The following is a 14578-nucleotide window of genomic DNA, read 5'->3' as shown; positions in this document are numbered from 1 at the left end:
AACTCCTCAGACACTGAGTTAAAGAAGGAAGGGGTTTATTTGGCCAGGGGCATTGGCAAGACTCCTGTCTCAAGTGCCGAGCTCCCTGAGTGGGCATTTCCTGTCCCTTTTAAGGGCTCACAACTCTAAAGGGGTGTGTGTGAGAGGGTCGTGATTGATTGAGCCAGCACGGGGTACGTGACTGGGGTCTGCATGCACCGGTAATTAGATTGGAACAAAACAAGATAGGGATTTTCGCAGTGTATTTCTATACAATTTCTGTAATCTATAGATAACATAACCAATTAGGTTGGGGTCCATCTTTAACTACCAGGCCCAGGGTGTGGCACCAGGCTGTCTGCCTGTAGATTTCATTTCTGCCTTTTAGTTTTTACTTCTTCTTTCTTTGGAGGCAGAAACTGGGCATAAGATAATATGAGGGGTGGTCTCCTCCCTTATTACAAGAAACTAAATAGTTTTGTTTTCTGAAAGTATTTGTGTTTGATATGAAATTTATTTTTGGTAGTAATACAACACAGAGAATTCATGGACTCAAAAGTCAATTTTTTTTTTTTTTCAATTCTATGAATGCTGAATACAAAGCTAGGAGGCACTGAGTGAGCATTATAATGATCAACAACAATAACAACAACAAAAAACAACGTGGATTTTATGGTGAAGCAAGCCTAAGTTTTAGTGTTAATTCCTGCACTTCCTACCTGTGTAAGCTTGGGCAAGTTACTTAATCTCTCCAGGCTTCACTTTCCTCACTTTTAAAATGGGTTAATGATAATACCTACTTTATAGGGTTGTTAACAGCAGCACATCCATATGGGTCTGCAGCAACCTCAGATTCTGCCTCCTCAGAAGAAAGAACTTGACCGAATGACTTAAAGCAGAGGGAGAGACCAAGGCAAGTTTTAGAGCACAGGTGAAAGTTTATTTAAAAGTTTAGAGAAGGAATGAAGGCAAGTAAAGTACACTTGAAAGAGGGACAAGCGGGTGACTTGAGAGATCCAAGCATACAGTTTTATCTTTGACTTGGAGTTTTATAAGTTGGTTTACTTCTGGGGTTTGTGTCCCATCTCCCCTGATTCTTCCTTTAGGGGGGCTGTCCACATGTGTAGTGATCCGCCAGCACTTGAGAAGTTGTGAACATGCTCATTTGAGGCATTTTTCCCTTATCACTTGAGTATTCCTGGAGGAAGGTCTATTAAACGCCATCATTTTGCTTCTTAGTGTCCATGCTTGAGCCCACTCATCCAACTCCTGAGATCTTATGGGGAAGTTGCTGATGACCAGCTTCAGGTGTTTTCTATCTGTTGGGAGCCTGCCTTTCCCTGGCACTGGCTGTGACCAATTATTATTTTAGAGAGACAGTTTAACAACCACCTGACCGTCCCCTGATGGTTGCCAGGCATTCCTGGTGGGGGGTCATTTCCTGCCCTGTTCATGTCAACCTAACTACCTACTTTGAGTTACTGCAAAGACTGAGGTAATACATTTAAAATACCTAACAGAGAAACACATAGGAGCGCTCGATAAATGTTAATTAATCTTTTTATTATTGCATTGACTATCTTAATTCAAAATATTTAAGAATTATTTATCTTCATATTTTTCTTAGGTAGGGGTGAGAATTTTCTTCTCTCTGAAGGTTCCAATCTGTCTGTTGAAATGAAAGGACAGTAGATTCACAGAGGAGAAAGTATGCAAATGTATTAATATGTACAGAGACATGGGAGTACCACAAATGTGAGACCCCAAAAGAACTGGATGACTGAAGTTTTTATACCACCCTGAGGTTACGGAAAGAATAGGAGCTTGGGTCTTCTCAGGAGGAGGAAGGGGAGGTGGCATCACTGGGAGGGGCAAAACCTGGCAAATCAAGGCTGTCTTCTTATGCAGATAAAAGCCCCTCAGGTATCTTGGAGCACTCTCAGAAAGAATAAATGGTAGCCTGTGGTAATGGTTTCTCTGTCAGACTTTGAGTCTTTTTTTTGCGGGGGTAGGGGCGTTGGGCAGTGCTCAGAGAAAGTCCATTTGCATCCACTCTTTACTTCACTAATGTAGATTTCTTGTTTACATACAAATCGTATGTAAACATAAGACAGCATTTCATAGCTATTTCTGTGTCTACAGCCCCTCTGAATAGCCATCTGAAAATATGCCAAATAAGTAGTTGCGGGGGTGCATATTTGGGTTCCCATCACTTGTCATAAGTATCTCCATGAGACAAAATTGTAAAACAGTTAACTAGCATTGATATTAGCTCATTTAATTAAATCTAGTAGATCAATTATCTTTCAAATAACCTGAAGGTTTTTAGGTAGCTTTCAGTTTGGGTGAAGAGGAGGCAATCTTGAAATTCTCTCATTGTAAATTTTTACAAAATATATTACAGAAAAAAAAATGAGTTTATGAGAAAATTATGATTGGAGAATGTAGCTTTGCAAACCAAAATAATAATAATAAAAGTCTGGGATAGGTCTCAATCAATTTGGAGGTTTATTTTGCCAATGATGAGAATACACCTGGGAAAAACAGACACCAGTCACTGCAGGACTGTGGCCTATACTTTTTCCAAAGAGGGTTTTGAGGGCTTCAGTATTTAAAGGGGAAAAATGGGCCAGGTGGTAAGGAGAACAAAAAAAAAAAAGAGGGAAGGTATGTAGTAAGGTGAGCAGTCACATCCTTATGAGGCTATATTAGTCCATTTTCATGCTGCTGATAAAGACGTACATAAGACTGGGTAATTTATAAAGAAAAAGAGGTTTAATGGACTCACAGTTCCATGTGGCTGGAGAGGCCTCACAATCATGGCAGAAGTGAAAAGCACATCTTATATGGTGCTAGACAAGAAAGAATGAGAATCAAGCAAAAGGGGAAACCCCTTATAAAACCATGAGATCTCAGGAGACTTACTTCCATGAGAACAGTATGGGCTTAGAAGGAGGCAAAAAAAAAAAAAAAAGAAAGAAAAGAAAAATGCAAAAAGCTGACCCCACTGAAGGATATGAATTATTTGCATGACTGTGAAAAAAGGGTGACAAAATGCTAAGTTGAAGGACTGTTGGGAAAGGCAGTTTCTTCTCATGCTAAGACCAAGGGTTTCCATTCTTGATGGTTTAGATTCAGGGCAACAGTTTTGAAATATTGGGTGGGCTTTAAGTGGATACACATCAGAAATGGTAGTAAATGTGACTGAACTGTTTCTGATTAAGTGCTCACCCAAAGGAAACTTCAGATTATAGGTTTTCAATAAACACGGGCAAACCTTGATTTGTATCTTATGTATGTAACTGGAGATTTTATAATTTATTTTTGTTCCCTTTCAGTAGTGTATGTTTTTCTTGCCACTATAACATGTGCTTCTCTTATGTAATATTGTCATCTGTTCATTCACATAAATAAGTACTTTTACCCATGACAAGAATCTTCCTTTACTCCACGCCCAGATACAGATCACTGCCATCAAAAACAAAACAAAACAAAACCTTTAAACTCTCAATCATTCTATACCCTGTAGAGGATTTGTGTCTTCTGTTAGAACTCTATGTTTTACCATAATATTACATTGTCTTACATATGAATAGAGCTATTTAGAAGATTTTACCACCTATGCTTACTGGCCATATCCAATGGAATTGCATCATATGTAATTTGGTCTGGTTCACATTTAAGGTAAAAATTAAATATGGCAAAATTACCCTTGAGAAATTTCTTAAACTGACAATATAATAGAGTAGACATGACTGCATATAGAATCCTACTGTCACTTTAAGGGAAGAGCCTGAAGCACAAAATGTAATTTGAAGAGTTTATTTGAGCCAAAATTACGATAGCTGCCTGGAAGACTCAGACCCAAGTAACCTTGGATATGAGCTCCACTGGCCATAGTTAAAAGCAGGTTTTTAAAGGGGAAAAAATGGGGATGGGGGCAAAGTTTTTATTAGGAATTCTCATTGGTTTACAGAAATAACATTAATTAGTGATTGGATATCATTGCTAAGCTATGGGGCATGGGATATGGTGTCCACTGAGGCATTATTAGGTTAATGCATAGCTATTTGCAGCAATTGCAAGCCATCTCCTTAGATGAATGCGTGTCTCAAAAGAGAGGAAGCAGGGTGTGATTGCTATCTCATTTTATACCTCCCTGGGCCTAATAATTTGAAAATGCTCACACTCCTCACATAAAAGTTCTTTTCTTTCCTCACTACATAATAATTTTATTCAAAGTAAAGATTGAGGAACACTGAATTCTAAAGAAGGGGAAGACTGAAGTAAGAAAAGCATAGAAGGAAAGCCTAAGTGCAGAGAGATGTCTGGATGTTTAAACCATTCTGCTTTTAAGTCAGCAATCTCATCCTCTAGTGAACACTGGATAGAGATTTTTTTTTTTTTATTTTTGAGACGGAGTCTCGCTCTGCCGCCCAGGCTGGAGTGCAGTGGGGCAATGTTGTCTCACTGCAAGCTCCGCCTCCTGGGTTCACGCAATTCTCCTGCCTTAGCTTCCCGAGTAGCTGGGATTACAGGCACCCACCACCACTCCCGGCTTTTTTTTTTTTTTTTTTTGTTTTTTTTTTTTGTATTTTTAGTAGAGACGGGGTTTCACCATGTTAGCCAGGATGGTCTCGATCGCCTGACCTCGTGATCCACCCGCTTCGGCCTCCCAAAGCACTAATTAAAGGCGTGAGCCACCATGCCCGGCCAAGAGAGAGAATTTTAATGTGCTCCTGCTTTGCTGCAGGGTTTACTCCATCCGTTTTAATGTTAATCCTCTGTGATGTTATCATATTTCATTCGGCTTCTTTCTTGTTATGAGACTTAAACATCATAGTAGACAGCATCTTTGGAACATGGGGGGTGGAGGGGAGTGAGTAAAGAAGAAGGGTTCTGGTCCAGTGTAAAAACAGCCAACCAGAAAGCATCGTGAGACAAACACCTGGCTGACATTTTGAGGATTCTGACTGGGGAAAGCTCAGGTGGAGTTGGGAAGAGCTAACACAGGGAGGAGCTACAGCAAGGACTGGTGCTTGTGTAGAAATTATTTTTCAGTCAAGGCGTTAAGGGAAATGGAGAGTCTCTTGATTTGCATTGAGTGACTCTAGTTACTGGTTTTATAAAATTTGTTATCAGAAAACCTGTGCTGTAAGTATTTAATACATACACTAAATTCATTGCCAGCTTCCAATTGTGGTCATTCTTTATCTCCTCCTGAAAATTAGGGCAGTTTTATCAGAGGCTCAACTTTTCATAGTTCCCCCCACAAAAGGTAACCACAACCCATATCAACTATACTCTCGATGGTAAGGAAATATTTTCATCTAATATTACTCTTGACTTTTGTTTTGCAACTTTTCTTTTGTACTTTCAGTCAATTCATTTTTTCTTTTGCCAGGCCTTTGAAATTCTTCAGGTCCCTAGGCTAAGGGATAAACCCTAATGCTTGGTGGATAAATTGGCCTTTCTGAGAAGAATGCCTCAGTCATTCTGAAGAATATTGAGGCATTTTGTCCCCTTTGTTGAATAGAAATTGTGCAAGTTCTGTGCTCTACAAAAGCTAACAGCATGAAAGTTCCTCAAGACCCAAAAATTAAGTGTAGGGGGCAAAGAGAAACTTCCCCTTCATCTTCTGAAATTTTGATGAAAAATCAAAAGGCACGAGGGCAAAAGGCAGATTAATAAAAGAAAAGACATACAAATTTATCAATATGTACATGAGGGAGAATCACAGTGATTACACTAACCCCCTAATGGCGTATGAAAACTTAAATACTACCTTGAAGTTACATGAAGAATGGGGACTCAGTGCATGGCCCAAAAGAGGTTATGATGGTAAATCAGGTTATATGGCAAGACAGGTTAGGGAAGGGAGAGAAAAAGAGGACTGGTTAGCAATGTTGGTCTCACAGGTAGCAGCCCTCAGAGAAAATAGATGGTACATATTTATTTTATGCCTTTAAAAGTTTCAGACTCTCAGTTAATTTTTCCTAGACTGGACAATGGGGACTTCAGAGAAAGCCTGGTTGTATCAGTACAGATTTTCAGTATAGATACAAATCTCCCCCTTGAAAGATAACTTTGCTGGGCTACTTCTGTTTGCTGGGTCTCTGAACAGCCATCTCACACTATGTCAAAGAAGTATATTTTGGGGTAAAATATTTTTATTTCCTTCATGAGTCTTCCTCTTCCATATGCTTTCATCATAAAAAATTTTTTAAAAAAAAGATTTTTTTAATTGCCTGTGGGTTCTTCCTGTCCACTGTACAGACAAAAACTAACTCACTGAGACCATGATATTGCAGTAAAGAGTTTAATTAAGGCAAGGCTGGTCACATGGGAAACCTGGAGTTTTCACTCAAATTAGTCTCCCCGAAGTCTTGGAGGTTAGGATTTTTCAAGGGTAGTTTGGTGGGCAAGGCGCTAGGGAATGGGGAATGTTGATTGTTTGGGAATGAAATCATAGAGGTGTGGCAAATGGTCCTCATGTGCTAAGTCAGCCTCCAGGTGGGGGCCACAGGACTGGTTGAGTCCTGAGTGCATGGGTCTCAGTGGAGTCAGTTGGTTGCTAGAATGCAAAAGTCTGAAAAACATCTCAAACAGTCAATTTTCAGTTCTACAATAGTGATGTTATCTACAGGAGTAATTGGAAAATTACAAATCTCGCAGCCTCCAGAACAATAGCTGATTATCTTTTAACTACTTCTATATCTTAAGAGAATTCAGGCCTCTCTCATAGTCCTAACTTTGTGGCCTTTCATTAGTTTTACAAAGGTACTTTACTTTTGGGAAGGGTTATTATTATCCTTGCTTTAAGTTTAAACTAAATTCCTCCCAAAATTAGCTTGGCCTATGCCCAGAAATGACCAAAGATAGCTTCAATGTTAGAAGCAAGATGGAGTCAGCTATGTTAGGTTTCTCCTACTGTCATAATTTTGAAAAGGCAATCTCAATCCCTAACAAGACACTCCTTGATGAAACCAGGCCACATAATTATATTTGCATTGGAAGACATAGAGATTAAAATCTTATTTTTCTTAATAGAATTTTCTTAACTAGTCATGGAGGATTAAAGAGGACTTAGTGTGCTTCCAAGAACATGGAAATCTGCAGAGGGACACAACGTCAGTGTTCAGGTTGTTTGGATAAATTTCAAACACAGTTGTTTCCTGTTTTTGGACAGCCTCCATAGTGATTGGGAAATGGTGGTGTGAGATGGAGCCTTGCCTAGAAGGAGAAGAATGTAAGACACTCCCTGACAATTCCGGATGGATGTGCGCAACAGGCAACAAAATTAAGACCACGAGAGTAAGTGCATTTATTTCAAATGTATTTTGCATGTTACAGACTGTACTATTTGAGTTTGGGCTGTGCAAACAGCATCCACAGAAGCTTTGCACAGGAGGGAAGAATGATTCTCCTGTGACAGAAAGCCTTCTTAACTATGCAGATCAGTGTCCATCTATGAATGAGGCATTAGAGATTGAACTTGACTTTTCCACACTGAGCAGTTTAGTGTTTCTGTCACAGACTCATAAATTAAGTTGGGTTTCCAGTCAGAGGGGAGAGGAATCATGAGGTAATTATTCGGATAACTCATCCAACATCTATAGTGCTCATGAATGATAATCAAATAAAGTTCCTCCCTAATTCATCCAGATGATTTGCTGAAAGGGTCTGCGTTTAAGTACACCTACAGAAACCATTCTCTAATGGTTCTTTAAGAGAGTTCTTTGATGATCTTTCAGAGAACTGAAAAGGGTTTCGGGGCATGAATAAATCATTCTTTGATTTCTCTGGTTAAATCAGGAGTGATCTTCTAAACAAATAACAACCTTTAGGGTGGGGTAATCCAACCCATCAGAATTAGTGCCCTGATGCTGGAGCACGGCAGGAAGACTCAGCTAGCCAGGTATTAACCCTGTAGTTACTGGACAGCCTTGGAATCCTAAAGGGGACAGGTATGGGAGATGCTCCGGATGCTTAAGACAGTAATTATAAATCCACTAATAAAAAAGTATGTCAACCTAACAAGTGTGATCATATGTATGTGTACCCATTGAGTATCAGCCCTGTTTCTCTCTCTCTCTCTCTCTTTGTATGCGTGTGTGTGTGTGTGTGTGTGCGTGTGTGCATGCCTGTGTGTGTTTTAATTTACAGGAGATTTTTTTTGAGAGAGGGGGCTCTCATTCTGTTGCCCAGGCTGGAGTGAAGTGGTGTGATTATAGCTCACTGCAGCATCTAACTCCTAGCCTCAAGCAATCTTCCTGCTTCAGCTTCCCAAAGTGCTGGGATTACAGGCATGATCCACCATACCCAGCCTATGGAGTATTTTTTAAAGCAAGCTCCATTGGTTACAAATCCTAATATGCTGAACTTTTATTCTACCAAAAGTCTGATGTATTTGAAAGGATGTCTCTGTTTCCTACCCCTTATTATTAATCTTGACTTACTCTTCCTTCTCAGCATCACCTTTTCAATAAATAAAATTGGTTCTTGCATCTTTGTAATGCAGAAGACAAAACTAATGCTACATAATACTATATAAAACTTATTTTTCACATATAAAATAGGTGAAAACATTTTGTGTATCAAATTTCCTTGCCTATTTTGACCACATTGACCGGTAGTAAATGGCCATATATTTCCGGCTTGCTACCAGGAGGGACCTCTGAACCACCCTAGCTTGCTAACATGCGTCTGTCTGTGCCTGTGTAGCTTAATGTGGATTATCCTGTTTCATTTTAATGAAACACCTACAAAAGACATTATTCAGAAATGAGCCTGGTTCATGCAACTTATCCACAGAAACCATTTTAATTAACTAGTGGAAGGTGGGATATTAGGTTTCCCTTTGGTTACTTTTGCCTAAAAATGATTCTTCTGAATAATTTGAAGTTGCCCTCACAAATTGGTTTGTTTTAAGCTATTCTGAATGATGGCCAGTATGATTGGAATCTAACCACCTTTGTTTTAAGCACATTGCTGATATATTTCCTGCCAAATCTCTTTGTTCTAAATAACTGATTGCCCTTTACTGAAGGCAAGTCTTGCTCTCATGGTGTCTCTAGATGTGAAACACAGTAGAGAAAAATAATTCAAGTCAGGATTTAAGTATGTGAAATTCCAATGATACCAACTAGGAGACTTTTTGGAAGACAGAATATAAACAAAACAAAATGAAAACAGAAACAGAAATTGTTAATGCTACTTTTTTGAGACCAATGTAACTTTCTTTTATTTGGCCTCTGTAGAGTACATTTTAAAACCATCAGATGTGTTGCAGATGCACCCTAGACATTTTCCGATAACACAGGAGTATTGTGTAGGATCCGATCACAGTAACAGAGACTGGAGCACACCATTTGCTACCTCCCTGGGTGGGCTGAATTCAACCCAAGCAGTTGAATGGATGAGATAAATAAATTACCATTGCAGTTGGTTTGAAAACAGAGGATGTACCTGTTCTGACGTGTACATCCATTTCAAGCAAGGAAACAGGAGACTACTCTACAGCCATGTGAGCTGCACACCAGTCAGCTGAGAATTCTCAAGTCTGTCCTTAGAAAAGGAAAAAGAGGACACTGGAAAAGCTGTACTTTTTAAACCTTCAGAGGACTCAAATACTCCTACTGACATACGTCCTCCCTCCTCCCTCCTTCTCAAGAAATTCACAGTGAAATAAGCACTTTTAAATACAAAGGGCACCAATGAAGTCCAGATAATGTATATAGGAACCATCTATTCTGTATAAATGGTGTGTCAATGCCAGTCCTTAGATTGTGTGCTCTGAAAACACATTTTATATTAACTTTTCTTCTATACCTTATGTATTCTTCTCCATCAGAGCACAAATATGCTTACTCACTTCAAATATTGATTCTAACAATTTGACTTTAAAAATGGTTTAATTCACAGATGTACTTTAATTATTGTCAGTCACATGTTCTCATTGTTCTGCTGTTATCAACGAGGTAAAAAGAAAACTACCTCTTTTGTTCTTTATTATGTAAGACTAATTCAAAGAGAGTTCACTCAGGATAAGAAAAAAGTTGGAGAAACACACTCAGATTGTTAATAGCAACTGAGAGTTTCCTTCATACTATTATTTTAAAAGTAACTTCAATATAAAGATAATCACGAGAAAGCTTCCTGAGACTTCATTCTCTTTCCTATAAAAGACTGTTTCAACCTTCATCTTTTGTAGGTTACTTCCAAAATAATCATCCTGAACAAAATTCTCTTCGAAATGTGGATAAATAATGTTTCAAAGTATGATCTAATTTAAAACTTTATGGTATTCATTTTTTAAGGAAGGTGAAGAGTAGAAATGCGGTGGTTCATCTTAACTACCAGACACCCCAGAATGTCTGGACTAGCCCAGGTAACAGGCCACAGTCTAAAGAAAAACCTCAGGAACAATGGATATGAGTGACATTATTACCACAGAAGGAAGGAGAATATATAGGTGGAATTAGGCAAAGCCTTTTCTTTCAGGAGATTTGAAATAACTTTTTAAGAGAGGAAGACTCCTGGCTGCCACCCCATAGAAAAGAAGCATTCACCTTGAGAGGTTTTCCAAGACCCCGCCTGGAGTAGAATAAATCTGGCAACACACACACTTTTGGGGAGAATCTCAGTACATCTGGGTGAAGTTTCATGGCCAAATTATCCCCCTGTGTTTGCTTGATCATTGTTTCAATTGCTTTATTAAATCGCTTTGTTGGTACTTAGGAGCAAGACTAACCAACCAAAATATTGACTAGAGATTTTGTTCTTGCAGTTTTAGATACCTATTTATTTATGTCTTTTCTTTAAATTATATCAAATACATAAGTTTGAAAGTTGGGAAGGCTCTATCTCATGTATTCAGATACATGTCTATACCTTGTATATTCAGGAACAATGACTTAATTTAGAAAGACAGACTTCCCCCTTAGAGATGTAAAAATGAAAAGTATCTGAGACAGGTCTTACTCAATTTAGAAAGTTTATTTGGCCAAGGTTATGAATGCATGACCTAGAGGTAGGTCTGTGCCTTTCTCCAAAGATGATTTTGAGGGTTTCAATATTTAAAGGGAAAAGGGTGGATATTGAGGAAAGAAGCAAATTTTTAAAGGTGTGGTTAGATAAGAGACAAATGGTTACATTCTTTTGGTCTTTGGCCAGCCTTTCACCAAATACACCATTTACATGTGGATAGGGGGTAGAGGAAGAGCCACCTAGGCCTTCATCTAGCTCAGTTAATCTGTATTTTTACATCAGAAGATGCAATCAGATATACATTTGTCTCAGATGAGAAGAGAATGACTTAGAGTTCTGTCCTTTGTCCTGCACCTGAGAAAATAAACTATCAATTTACATTGCCAGAGTAAAATTCAACAGAAAGGTTTTAGGGTAAAGATCCGGGACCCACAAGGAATTTCCTTGTGGTAAAATTGTGAGTGAGGTATGTGGCTTTTGAAAAATCTTTCTAGCTATCTTATTTAGGAATAAAGTGAGAGGCAGGTTTGCCTGGCATCATTTCCAGCTTGAATTTCCCTTTGGCTTAGTGATTTTGGAGTCCCTAGATTTACTTGCCTTTCAAAGACAAAATAAGTTATTTGACAATGATGGAACAATGTCAGCTAAAAACTGAATGTCAGTTATTTGGAGGCAGGAAGAGGAAGAGGATGAAATGAGGAGAAAACCAGTTACTGGAAAAGATAAATTAACAGGTTAAAATAGCAGAACATAATCTGGTATAATATCTTGGGAAGTAGCAAACTACGCTGGATTTGCTTCATTCCAGTATGTGAATGTCTCTCAGACTAGTGAGAAAATCAACAGTTAGTACACAATGTAAAGTCAAGTTTTATTTCCTAAAAGGAGGAGGCAGAAGACCCCAGATTGCACACTTAACCACTATAGCCATCTTGTCAAATCGGTGTTTTCTGTAACTGGCCCAACACAAATCCACCCACCTAACTCTAAAATCCTTAAATGGACTTCTACCTCTAGCCTCAGAACACTCAACTTCTAAAACTATAAAGAAGTAAGAGACAATAAAGAAAAATGCCATATTTCCGCCGGGCGCGGTGGCTCAAGCCTGTAATCCCAGCACTTTAGGAAGCCGAGAAGGGCGGATCACGAGGTCAGGAGATCGAGACCATCCCGGCTAACACAGTGAAACCCCGTCTCTACTAAAAAATACAAAAAACTAGCCGGGCGAGGTGGCGGGCGCCTGTAGTCCCAGCTACTCCGGAGGCTGAGTGAGGCAGGAGAATGGCGTAAACCCGGGAGGCGGAGCTTGCAGTGAGCTGAGATCCGGCCACTGCACTCCAGCCTGGGCGACAGAGAGAGACTCCGTCTCAAAAAAAAAAAAAAGAAAGAAAAAGAAAAATGCCATATTTCCTAGAATTCTAGAGTAGGGGTATCAACTCTATTAGAATTGTTATTTATGCTTGAAATTAGTGGTTCTCTGTACATGTGTCCTTTTGAATATTTGAACCTTTGGTACCCTATTCAAGTGGATTAAAAGACATCTACAGCAACAGAAATGTAATCTTGATTGCCCTTGAACACTGCGTCATTGAGTGCAACAGTTTCTCACCTTGTACAGGAACAGATTCTCATCTGTGTGTTCCTACACAGATGTGGTCTAACCTTGGCAACGACCTCACCTCGTGCCAGCCCTCTACATCTTACAACAGACCAACTTCACAAGACCGTGGATTAACTTACTCAGTTCAAATTCTCATCAGATAGACACAGGACTGATTACATAACATGCAGGCCAGGTGCAAAATGAAAGTGTAGGGCCCTTGTTTAAAAAGTATTAATAATCTCAAGATGGCAACAGAAGAACATTAAACCAAGCAGGAGGCTCTTTCCAGGATAGGGCCTTGTGCAACTTCATAGGTCACATGCCTAGGAAACCAGTCCTGGATAGGCATTGTTCCAAGAGTCTCACTCCTTAGGAGTAACATCATCAATTTATTGCATTGATAAAAATATGGTGGCCTATCAATATGATTTGATCAGCATTTGAAAATGACTGCTCTAAACCTTAAGATTTTTGACTTCAGATCATCTGAAAAAAAGCAACATCCTGAAGATCCAAAGTGTCCTCATTTTCTGCGTAATCACATTTCTTTGTGCCTTCATTTTGCACTGTTATCCCTGAAATGTCTGTCTTTTTTTGGTTTCAGATTCACCCAAGAACCTAACAGAAGCATTTGTGGTAGTAAAGGAAAACCAACCCTCTGGAAAATACATTTTGAGAATCTCAAACATCTCACATATATACAAGCCAAATGGATTTCTTACTTGCACTTTGACTGGCTACCAGATAATCACAGTGCGTTTACTGTATGTAAAGAAATATCCTACAGTGAGAAGACGCAGCATTTTGGCAACACCATGGAAAGTGGGCTTAAAAAAGGGTTTTCTCAGTGAAATTTTTGGGGATCATGAAGAACGATCAACTGTCTTCTAATTTGAATCTATAGTTACTTTGTACCATTTGAAATATATGTATATATATATATATAATATTTTGAAATATTATCTATTCTCTTCAAGAAATGAACAGTACCACAGTTTGAGACGACTGGTGTACCCCTTTGAGTTTTGGATGTTTTGTCTGTTTTGCTTTGTTTTGGTAGTCATTTCTTTTTCTAACGGCAAGGAAGATATGTGCCCTTTTGAGAATTCAAGATGGCACTGACACGAGAAGGCCAGCTACAGGTGGACTCCTGGAATTTGAGGCATCATAATGATACTGAATCAAGAACTTCCTTCTGCTTCTACCAGATGGCCCAAGGAAGCACATTGTCCTGTTTTATTACTTTCTACCTGTGCAATATTAGCATGCAAGCTTGGCTTACATAATCATATTCAATTGATATATAATAACCGTTCTAACCTCTTCCAGGAAAATATTTTTAGAACTACTAGCTTTTCCACATATAAGAAAATGAGGATTCTAAAGGGAGCCACTCCACCATGCTATTAAGACTCTGGCAGAGCTATGGGTAGGATATGGATCCCTACATGAATAAGTCCTGTAAATACAATGTCTTAAGGCTTTGTATAACTGTCCTAGACTACAGAAATGTCCTCTGATTAAATCCAAAGTCTGGCATCGTTAACTACATAGTGCTGTAGCAACAAGTCTTACCATGGCATCTCTTTCTATGTTTGATTTGCTTTTTCCAAGAGTATTCAGATCTCCTCTTGTGAGATAGGAAGGCTATGAAAGCAATTAGGTTTCAGGATGATCTATGTGACCAAGTGTTGGACAGCCCTATTAAAGTGGTAAATAACTTCTTTCTAAACCTACCTGTCTTCTTTATTTTGCCGTTTATTTTTAGTGAATCAACCTTAACCAAATCCAGAGAATGCCCTGCTCAGAGATTCATAGTCAGCCAGAGCTTTTCCCATAAGGTCTTTGTTTCCATTGTGGCTACTGTTTCCATTGTTAATATTTTGAAAATCAGAAATCCATCACTATAACTGCCGTGTCCTCAGTCAGCAAGCCGAAATGTCAGATCCCATTATTGGGCTTTCGTAGTGGTTACTGGAATAATAGATATGGGGCTAACCCCACCAA

At 38.9% G+C, this 14578-nt stretch overlaps 1 protein-coding gene across 1 annotated transcript in view; it reads left to right on the top strand.

Moving 5' to 3' along the window:
- TAFA1 (TAFA chemokine like family member 1) overlaps positions 1-14303 on the top strand; it is a 566758-nt gene extending 552455 nt beyond the window's left edge. The window contains exons 4-5 of the mRNA XM_023199688.1: positions 7169-7293; positions 13176-14303. Coding sequence (XP_023055456.1) covers positions 7169-7293; positions 13176-13193 — 143 coding nt within the window. The 3' untranslated portion in view covers positions 13194-14303. The remainder of the gene's footprint in view (positions 1-7168; positions 7294-13175) is intronic.
- Positions 14304-14578: the final 275 nt, after the last annotated feature.

The sequence above is a fragment of the Piliocolobus tephrosceles genome, chromosome 2, assembly GCF_002776525.5.
Source record: "Piliocolobus tephrosceles isolate RC106 chromosome 2, ASM277652v3, whole genome shotgun sequence".
Taxonomy (NCBI): Eukaryota; Metazoa; Chordata; class Mammalia; order Primates; family Cercopithecidae; genus Piliocolobus; species Piliocolobus tephrosceles.
Note: the sequence above shows the minus strand (reverse complement) of the source record. Positions and strands in the feature narration are given on the sequence as shown.